This window comes from Notolepis coatsorum, assembly GCF_963971535.1.
Source record: "Notolepis coatsorum genome assembly, chromosome: 11".
In the NCBI taxonomy this organism is placed as follows: domain Eukaryota; kingdom Metazoa; phylum Chordata; class Actinopteri; order Aulopiformes; family Paralepididae; genus Notolepis; species Notolepis coatsorum.
Window position 1 is genome coordinate 69,657,127 of NC_140175.1, and position 11,003 is coordinate 69,668,129.

At 44.1% G+C, this 11,003-nt stretch overlaps 1 protein-coding gene across 2 annotated transcripts in view; it reads left to right on the plus strand.

Annotated features, from left to right (window-relative positions):
* pisd (phosphatidylserine decarboxylase) overlaps positions 1-7,804 on the plus strand; it is a gene marked incomplete at its 5' end in the record, with an annotated part of 79,734 nt that extends 71,930 nt beyond the window's left edge. For both annotated transcript variants that reach the window (XM_084325321.1, XM_084325320.1), the window contains one exon: positions 3,567-7,804. In XM_084325321.1, the coding sequence (XP_084181447.1) occupies positions 3,567-3,791 (225 nt within the window). In that variant the 3' untranslated portion in view covers positions 3,792-7,804. The remainder of the gene's footprint in view (positions 1-3,566) is intronic.
* Positions 7,805-11,003: the final 3,199 nt, after the last annotated feature.

Here is an 11,003-nt window from a genome sequence, read left to right on the forward strand (position 1 = left end):
CTTTGACTGTGAATAACACCATGCTCAAATTGACCAGACCTGAAAAATCTAAGCAAATGAATAAAGGGAAGATGATTAGACAGAAGGTTTTGTAGATACAGTACTGAATTCAGACATATTTTTTATAATGTAAATTTCTCCACCATTTTTCATCGTATTGCAACACCGTTTTTTGCAAGACGTTCACAGAAAGGTAGAGAAACTAACTGCGTTCTGTTTTATGGCAATAACGTTCAGGTTTGTGGGAGATAATCCCAAAAAATAATAGAAATAAAAAGGTAAATCCAGAAGTCAGATGATTGACAGGGGCCTGATGTGAGCTGGGTAGGGTAGTTTTTCGAAATTCGAAAGCCCAGAGTCTCTTCCTTCAAAAGACTACACTCACTTTTGGCTGTGCCACTTCCTCCTGTCAATATGCGCCGGTTTCCGACTCAATGCCCTGAGATTTCAATAATTTTACTAATAACAGTTAAAATAATTGGTAAACAAACGTAATGCTGAAAATATACACTTTTACTGTATATCTCGGGCTTAAGAGGTTAACCCTGTGAGGCCCAAATTAAAAAGACATTAGCAACTTCAGAGGCCAGAGGGTGGGACATATAAACACATTTACTATCAAATAGCATTGTGAGGCTGAACAACAGGACCAATTGACTATACATGTGCTTAACATTTTTTAAATGGCTAAAAGTGATTTTGTAATTTTGCAACCGTGGGTCTCACAGGGTACTTTTAACCCGGTGAGGCCCAAATAAAAAAGACATTAGCAACTTCAGAGGCCAGAGGGTGAGACCTATAAACACATGAAGGGTGCCGTGACTGAAAAAAAAGGTTGAGAAACGCTGGTATATGGTGTGGCTATTTGTGGTACCACAGTAATTTTTGTGGCTCTTAGTCTCTGACTGGTTGGCCACCCCTACAGTAGGGAGTCTGAGAGGGAGACAGAGTAGGGGAGACACAGGAGAGAAGGTTCTTTATTGAGACAGTAGGGAGTCTGAGAGGGAGAGACAATCCTGGTGGGATTTGATCCTTCAATCCTAGGGTACTAATGGTGACCTTCGTGGTTCCAGCGGCGAGGGTCTTAACCACTGCACCATCTCTGGGCACCCACTTAAAATCATTCTTTAAAAATGCAGCCTTTCTGAAGAAGGGGAGAGAAAGGAAGAGTTGTTTTTGTGACCTGGTTCCTACAGTAATCTGCTCCTTCTATTTTATCATCGTTGCTCACCATTAGCCACCATTATATAACCTGACTAACCTTGCACACTGGGTCATACACACAGTAATTCATACTCACACTGGGTCAGGGGGTGAGGCCACGGTTGGATCATACACCTAACGCCACACGCCAGGACAGACTCTTCATTTAGAGGATCATAAGCAACGGCAGATGTTTTGGACTCGTCGGAATCGGTTGGTTCAGTTGATCTCACTTCAGTTGACTCGTTATCGCCAGAAGAGTTGCTTCACACCAGTCCAGAGGAGCTCAGAAGGATCTGTCATTGTATAATGTATAATATTATAATAGAGAGAGAGATAAGAAGAAGGAAGGAAAAGAAGGATAATTATTACATATGGGTGGCGTGAGAAATCGAATAGGTTCATAGAATAAGAGAATAATAAAAGCATGATACACTATCAAAAAAAGGCTTTATGAACAATTAAAACTAGGAGTAGCCTATAATCAGTAGTACAAGCTGTCCCAAAACAGGATATGACCTTATTTCCCAGTGGTAGCCATAGCAACAGCCACTGTTCATCTTTTAATTGAGCTTAGCGGTGCAGAGACAATGGTCTGGCAAGAGACAAGGAAACTGGGTAAAACATGCTTCCACAGCCTGAGAAATGGAACGTAGAATTGCTTTTCGACAACGTTCTCTTGTGTCACCACCAGTGGACGCCACTAGCGGTAACCATGGAAACGAGGGTCACCGGGTCCCCTGTGATCCAGGGCTGTGTATTGGCAATAATCTGACGATACGATACATATCACGATACAGGGGCTACGATTTGGGGAAATCTGTCATTGTTTAAAGAACATAGCTCCATATCCATAACATCTGGCGTGAAGTGGTGTTATGACAGAGTGGGCATGCTCTCCTCTGACATCACCAAGCACAAGGTGGCATCCTTCATTGGCTTGAGTCAGCCTGGCACAGTGTGTACCGTGTACTAACCCATGCAAGGTGCCAACCTGCACATCGGTAGCAATTAGGGGATAAGTGTCATGCTCAGGGACCGGGGAGGAGCGGGAATCGAACCGGGAACCTCCGGATTACCAGACGACTGCTCTACCTCCTGAGCCACTGTCTCACTGTATATATATATTATATATATTTTCCATCACAAGCAACATATCAAGTAGTCATTAAAAACATGAGCAGCTAGTTTTAAGATAATTGAAATGAAGTTGTTTTAAATATACCAATGAGGTTAAAAACAGCAAATTACCTGGTAAATTATTCCAGTCAGACGTTACCAATTTCTGAGGAAACTTTTGGAACTGAAAAGAAAAGATGATCAGAGTGTCTGTCAATCGATGCGGTTCTAACAGCTGCTGTAGATAACAAGGGTAATTGAACTAAATACACTTTGCTGGCTGCAGTTGTATCCGTTGCCTAGCAACATCAGCTCACTAAATGATGGTACCTGTGTGATTTCCATGGCAGATCTCTGGGCCATGCCAAGGTCTTTAGAAAGAAGAAAAACGGGGGCGGCTACGTGGCGTAGTGGGCAAGGCGCTTGCCACTAAATGCTGGAGACGCTGGGCTCATCAGTTCGAGCCCAGCGCTCCACATTTGCTTTCAGTTTAGCTGGTCGTCCGTACTAATACACATTGGCCGTATTAGGGGGTGGGAAACTGATGGGTGGGGATCGGGCGTTGTGGACAGCGACTCCTACAGGTCGGTTGGTGCGCCTGCGCAGTAGAATCAGGAAGTGTCGGGGGCAGCGTGAGCCTCCCACGCGTTACTCCTCGCCACTGAGAGATCGAGCTGCGCAGGTGAAAAGATGCGACTGCTGTTACCTCAAGTACCGGAGGGGACTTGTGCTATGTATGACTTAGTCCACATTGCAGCCGGCTTGTGGGAGGCAAGAAACAGCGTCCGTGACAGGGGAGGGTTGAATTGGATGATACGAAATTGGGATGGGAGAAAATATAGAAAATGGGAGAAAAAGTGGATCAAAAAAAAAGAAAGAAGAAAAGCGGTCCAGTCGATGACGCCAATGTGGAAATTCATCATCCACAGAACCGCGCCCACAGGACAGCGCCAGGGCAGTGCTGGGACCAGGATTCTATTTAAGTGAATGAAACATTTAGAAGGCTGGTCCCAGACAGCTCTCAAGGTGCCGTTTACTTCCGCATCGTTTCATAACAACCCTGGGCTCAGAAGGGAATTAGCTCACACAAGGGTTAAGATGCTATGGGTTAATAAATGTTGGTATAACCTGAAGTGTAGGGGTCAGATGACTGTGTGATAGTGAGAGTATGAAAAATGTAATATGTTTATTGTTTATCTTTTCTCTCCCTCTTCCTCTCTCTCTCTCTCTCTCTCTCTCTCTAGGAGCTGCGTACCAACGTTCCTCGCTACAACAAAGGTACCTATAATGACTTCAGCTACGTGTCCACGCTGAACCGTGAGGGCGTCTCCATGAGGAAAGGGGAGCACCTGGGAGAGTTCAACCTGGGCTCCACCATCGTCCTGCTGTTTGAAGCCCCCAAGGACTTCACCTTCAACCTCAAACCTGGACAGAAAATCCGATATGGAGAACCACTGGGAACTATGTGAAGGAGAGCGAGCAAGAGAGTGAGAGAGAGAGAGAGATAGAGATAAATGGAGAGTGAAAGACTCGAGACAGATTGAATTGTTGAAGGAGGGATAGTCACATGGATATATTGATGGATGGACACACTAGTGGACTGTGTGTGGACTCTTGATGGCGGTGATGTGCAGGTGTACTGGCTCCCTGAAAGCCCCTTGTGCTGCGTTAAGCCACTGCTATGCTAAAGAAACAACCCCAAATCCACAACTGGACTGGTTGTCGGGGGGGTTAAACTAGAGAGCTTGTGACTATTATTACTAGTCACTACTAGCTTGTCACTGAATGACCTGACTACGAACTCACCAACACACCACTGTTGCATTACTACATTAGCCAACCTACAGTAGCTACATTTTAGAGCCATAGATTAGAGACCACAGAACTTGATGGAATAGAAGCGGCCTTTCCATGGTCGTCATGGTGATTGACTTATCTCGAGCCCCTCCCTCTTTTATTGATCCTCCAATTACAACTGTTGCTGGGAAGCAACGGTTGTGATTGGAGGATCAAGAAAAGAGGGTGGGGGGTTTAAGATGGGTCAATTTCCCTCGGTACGCCAAAGATGGCCACCGTAGAGTGCTGATAACGTTGTCACGGAAAGGAGCGTCGTTTCGTGTGTGTGTGTGAGCGGACAGTGGTGCGAGACGTCAGAAAGTTGGAATGTTCATCCGCAACTGCCACTGGGAAGAATGTTGATCCGAATGATGCGGTTGCCACGGTAACGCATCGGCTTCTCTGATCCGTCTCCTGCTGCCGGACCAAACACAGATGTTCCCACACCAACGTTAACAGACCTGTGCGTTTCTTTAAGGCGTACCAGCCAAATGACCATCCCTAGAATGTAGACGTAAAACAGGAACGATCGCTCTGATCGGTTCATCTTTCACGATTGGGACTCCGTGTCCGTGTTGTACCGCGTGCGCCGCGTTGCTGCCACCATCTTTAAAAGGAACAAAGTGCTGCAAATGTGTAACAGCACCCTCTCCATAAAACATCGCCAACATTATTACGATCGATTTGGCAGAGAATCACCGGTTCTGGCGGGATTGCTGAGCTAGCGCAGCTACCGCGGAAAAGTGCGGTCGCCAAACTCTTTATCAGTGGCTCTGGTTACGGTATAACCTCACCGTTATCCGACCTCTGTTAGAAGTGGTGCGTTTTTGATACCAGTTACACATCCAGATGGGTGAAACGCAGGGATGGATGATGAGGATTCAGGGCATTAGCCTGGCAATGCTTTTTGGCTGCTCGCCTGCATATAATCTAATTTAGCTCCAATTGAAATCCTGGCTAGTGAAGAAGACACATAGCCCCCTGGGAATAAGTGAAGTGGCCATCTATCTATCTAAATGTACACTGGCCTCGACAGGGTAGTACTCTCTCCACAGGCTTGCAAGCAAATAACATTTCCAGCCTGCCAAAATATACTGAAATATGAGGGGATGGGCAAAACATCAAACAGACATCCACTTGTATTCCCTAAAACACATTTTACTGTCTTGTTTTACAGGAGAATACATTTAACTCCATATATTAACAGCTGTTAGAATTATTATTTTTGCCGTTCATTACACATTATATTGGTCAACCAGTCAGTCGAGGTTCCGATAAATGAGGTTCTACTGTATGGCTCTTCTGTTTGGTTTCTATTGGGTTCTACTAATGTTTTGTTTTTTTATCTGTCATTTCTACTGTTCTACTGCATCTAGTGTACTTGGGAGTATTTAACAAGGGGGATGGTTAGTTTCTCTCTATTATCTATGATTGACAGTGGGGATGCATTTAATAATTAAGTTTACAACAAATCAATTATTCTAACAAGGGGAATACATTTAAAACACATGACATGTTTTGTAATTCCATTTCACGCCCCGTCTCAAATCACCCCAGATTATGGGAATTCAACATTAGCAGTACAGTAATATCTAGAATAATATTAACAACAACTTGCTCTTGTTTCTTCCTGTTGACAATGTTTGGGTTTCTGGTGGCTTTGTTATTGTTGTTGGTTTTGTTTTGTTTTTGTTTATTACCCACAATGCCTTTCGCCCAGAGTCACCAGCTCCTCCGACAATGAGGGAGTTGCTCTGAGGTTTCAGATGCAAGCGGACATCCAGTACCATGCCGTCACACTCGCACACTACCATTACAAGCACAATATCACACTCATGTGCACACACACACACACACACACTTTACACACCCTCTCTCTCATGCTCGCTCACACATACAGCCATCATACGACGAGTACAGACAGAGAGACGACGAGTACAGACAGACAAGCAGACAGAGAGACGAGTACAGACAGACAAGCAGACAGAGAGACGAGTACAGACAGACAAGCAGACAGAGAGACGAGTACAGACAGACAAGCAGACAGAGAGGCGAGTACAGACAGACAAGCAGACAGAGAGACGAGTACAGACGGACAAGCAGACAGAGAGACGAGTACAGACAGACAAGCAGACAGAGAGACGAGTACAGACAGACAGACGGTTCCTCGTTTGAGGTCCCTAACCTGCCATCAGCCATAATCAGCTCCGATCTGTTTCATTCCAGCGGTTTGGTTTAATTCGGTTTAGCTCACTTTAGTTTAGTGTAAACACTTTAAATCGGTTTAGTTACGTTGAGCTGGGCTGTTTCTACTGCTTTTGCACTTGTTTTATATTCTGTACCATATAGATTCTCTACTGATATTTCCCATTACTAATGGCATTTCTAATCTAGAGGTCACTCGTACCCAGTTGTCAGCTCTTTAAATATGTTTTCTATGAAATTTTTCTTTTTTTTTCTCTTTTTTTTCAATCTCTAGGAGTGCCAAAAACACAAAGTATTTTATTTACAATTTTGCTTTGTGTACTTCCTGGCACTGAGGTGTGTTTTATTTTTGATTTTTTTGCTTTGACCGTTATGGGGAGGGGGGGGGGCACCCAAGAGAACGGGCTATACCTTTTGTATTACAGTACTTTTCCTACTTCTACTGCAAATTATACTTAAAGAAGGAAGGGTCATCACATTAAATTACCAGTGTTCTATGCTCTGCTTGGTGCCAGACTTTGGTGCCAGTTCTATTGAAGCCTGTATTCAAATTCAAAATATACCAGCTATCTGAGGAAATATACATCAACCAATATATCAAATATTAGCTACTGTAGTTAACAATGCAATAAATTGCAGATGATTCTGACATCCGAGGTAATAGCCTGTTTAAATGACATAAACAAGGAGATGGCGATTCCCATTCAACTCGATGTCTGCCGAACTGAACGTTTCCACACTTGGCACCAATGTGAGTTCACGCGCTGCATGGTGATGTGACGACCCTACCTAGTTTCCTTGCTCTGCTGTCCCTATCTCAAACCCTGCCCTCTATTATTGATCCTCGGAGGGCAGGGTTTGATATGTCAGTTATCCTGTCTGGTAGTATCGACCAGTTGGCTGTTCTTCTCTCCCCTCCTCAACACTTCTACATATTACACTGTAATATCCTCTATTTGTAATCCTCCTGTCTGCTAATTAGATGAAGAGGAGAGATTAAGAGGAGAGGCCAGAGATGCCAAAACCATCTGTGTTGCGAATACGGAAACCAAACGCTGACTAACTAACCTTTGCACACTGGCCTCTGTATGCGATGGGCGATCACGGTAGACTGGCGATCTCGCCCTAACCATTAAGACCCAACCATGATTTCCGATTATTGGTTTTGTTCCTTATAGTCCTCCGCAAGTGATATCCACATGTTTGTCCTTTTTGCCAATCCCCCTTCTGGCTGAAGCCTGTACTGCCTGTGTTCACATGCCCTCCGACCCCCCCCCCCCCCCTGTCATTGCCATATTGCACACAGCTGTTTTTCTATGTCTCTGTTGTCAGTCATACACTTAAAAACCACGAGACCCATTCTGCAAGGCATCTGCTGTACATTTCAATCTCTCTTAAGTAGTTCGGAGCAGGAAACATGTCATTAATAAAGGTTTTTGCGTTGTTCTTATCAAGTGGTTTGTGTGTTTTTGTGTCTTTGTGCTGGAGGCACGAGTACAGTGAACTGTATTAGATTTGATTATTGTCACTATACTCGATGTACAGAGTACAACTAAATTAAGTTGTCATCTAACCAGCGTGCAAAGGAACAGTAAAGTGCATTGTAGTATACAGTATAATGTGTATGAAAAAGCTACGGAGTAAATATACTAAGCTAATGTATCTACATTATTATATACAGTGGTATGAGTATGGTATAAGTAGTAGTAATACTTTATTGGCATGTTGCAGTCACAGGACTGTATCAATGACTAATTTACAGATTTCAAACATCCACCTTTAATATCAAGACATGACTGAGGGGAAATAAGGGACTAAGACAAATCAGAAGGTTTGCATTCAAATGACTACACTTCAGCATCAACACTAGAAGTCAAAGGGATGATTCTAAATCTATTTGATTTGATAAAAGTAATTAAAAAAAATGGATTTTGAAATAGCTTACTTTTGTACTTTTGTTGTCATGGATACAAAGCGTCATTGGAGCGATAACTTTGGCCAAGCTGCAATGTTGGAACCTCGTAATTTTCACAAAAGGTTTTTGATAAACCTTAACCTCAGTGGAGACCTCACATTCCACACTAAAAGAAAATATTCGGTTAAAGAAAAGGTGTGATCATAGATTTTCGAAGATATAGTTGTGACCAATGATATCTTCTGGCAGTTTACTACCTGCATCACTCCAGTCAGGCTGCATCTCCATGACCACAAGGTGCCCCCCCATAAAACAAATGAGACAACTTCAAAATAAAATAAGAATTATCATATTTGAACTTGAACATATACATTTATATGCGGCACGGTGGTGTAGTGGTTAACACTGTCGCCTCACAGCAAGAAGGTCCAGGGTTCGAATCCCGCTTGGGGACCAGGTTTCCATGATGCCAGTTACCCAGGTGGGGTATCTCCCAGGCCTTTCTGTGTGGAGTTTGCATGTTCTCCCCGTGCTCGCAAGGGTTTCCCCCCCCGATAAGATAAACCCAATGGAAAAACATGCACAACAACAAGATCGCTAACGCTGTGGCGTCCTTGACGAAGACGGACAGGAGCACTTGGATTGGTCCCCTGGCGCGGCTCACGTGGCGCCTGTCTGCTCCCGGCTGCCCTTGGGGGGGAAGGACGACGGGATGGGTTAATCGCAGATACGCATTGTATGCATGGTTCGCATGTGTGCCAAATGGTGACCTCGGAGCAGGTCCTAAATTATTATTATTATTATTATTATTATTTAGAATTATCCCTTTGATTTCTAATGTTTCCATTCCCCTTGGGAGTTCAACCGTCTATAGTTATGATAGTGACTGGGAGGACAGGTGGGTGGTCATCATATTGGGCTGGAGATAACACCAGTATGGCAGGCTTTCTTCTGTACCCACTCCAACTGGCATGAAAGGGCCTGTGTGAGACCAGCATTCCAGGCAGAGTTGGCATACTGTATCTCCAGAGCGTAATGGTCATAAAGTCATCTATGGAGACAGAAGAAATGCTTGGAATTTTTTTTTATTTCCTATTGGTGACTGATACCATCGACAGCAGGTTTTAGGACAGTGGACTAAATTGTACTTTTTTGCTGGTGTCATTGTTTCAACATGGTTTAATTAACACCCCAGACTCTGGATCCAACATGTATAGAATAGAAATACTTTATTCATCCAGAGGGAACTTTGGCAAGGTAGCCCTGCTGCCCTGCATGGGATCAGATCCTGTGTGTCCTCTTCTCTGTCTCCCTCTCTGCCTTCCTACAGTCTCAATAAAAGGATGAGCATAGCCATGCCATACACAAGGGCAGATTCTAAATCTGTAAGTGCCAAGCACGTGAACAGCCACTAGGGGCAGAGTGAGCAAGTAACATTGTGGTTTGTGGGTTTATGAGGTGCTAAAAAATGTATTAAATAAATACAAAGTTGAGTGGAATGCCCACTGTCCTTAAGAAAATACAGTATAAATGTATAGGTGACAAATATATAGAAAAATTGCATATTATCTTACATTACACAATAATTTGAGCAGAGAGCATTGTTGATTATTAACAAGACATCTTGTTTGACCCCATTGTTCCACAGTAGGCCTATATTTGTTTAACATGCATACCTTGTGTGGGTGGGGAATGGGGAATGCAGCGAGGTCTTCATGTTGAGGTTAATGTCTAGCATAACAAGTCAAGCACGACAAATGGTTGTAATGTCGGTTATCCTGTTTCTCGCCCACTTTCACTCTCTCTCTGGGTGGGTTGGGTTCAACTCACTTTCTATTCCAATACATTTAAAGTGGATTTTCTTTGAAAATTAAAATAATAAAAAATGTCCAGCTCCATGCTCCAGTGTGTGCGTGTCACGTGTGTGTGTGTGTGTCATGTGTGTGTGTGCGTGCGCGTGTGTGTCGTCATGGTGAATGCACCTGTTGTTGCGTAGCCAGAAAGGCAGGACTGACATTCCATAGCTGAGTCAGTCAAGTGGCTCACTCAGCCTGTAGGGACCCAGGAAGGGCACTAAGCAGGGGGCCGGCGTTCATCAAGCGACTGGAACTTTATGTGCACTCTCTATGATTCCCAATCGTTAGGGGTGGGGAGTGGGGACCGCCCTCTCAACCATGTACAATTACTTGTACATTACACTACAAGTTGCAGTAGTCAATACAGTAGTCATAGAAGTTGTAGTATTAGTATTGGTAGTAGAATCATCATCATCACCATTATTCATAATAATTATTGGGTTTGGGAGTATCCACATGAACAAAGGAGTGTTAATTGTCTGATAAGAGCAGCACTGTAAATAAAAGCACAGAAATATCCGAAGAAGAGTGTTTCTGGGCTGGTTTTAGATCGTCACACCGTGGGTAGTAGGGCTTAGGGGCTGATCGCTATACTGATTAGAGGTGGAGGCTGAGATGAGAGCATTCGGAAACAAACCAGACAGAAACAACCAGCCACCCAATCAGTCAAAAACCAGCTGAAAACCAGTCAGTCAACTACTCGGCTGCAGACACACCCTGCGGGTTTGGAGAGCCCTCGGGAAGGGAGGGTCAGTTCCCCCAGGCACACACACACACAGGCGCACACACACACACACACACAGGCGCACACACACACACACACAGGCGGGAGGAGCCACGCTCTCACCTGAGAGTGATTCAATAACAGG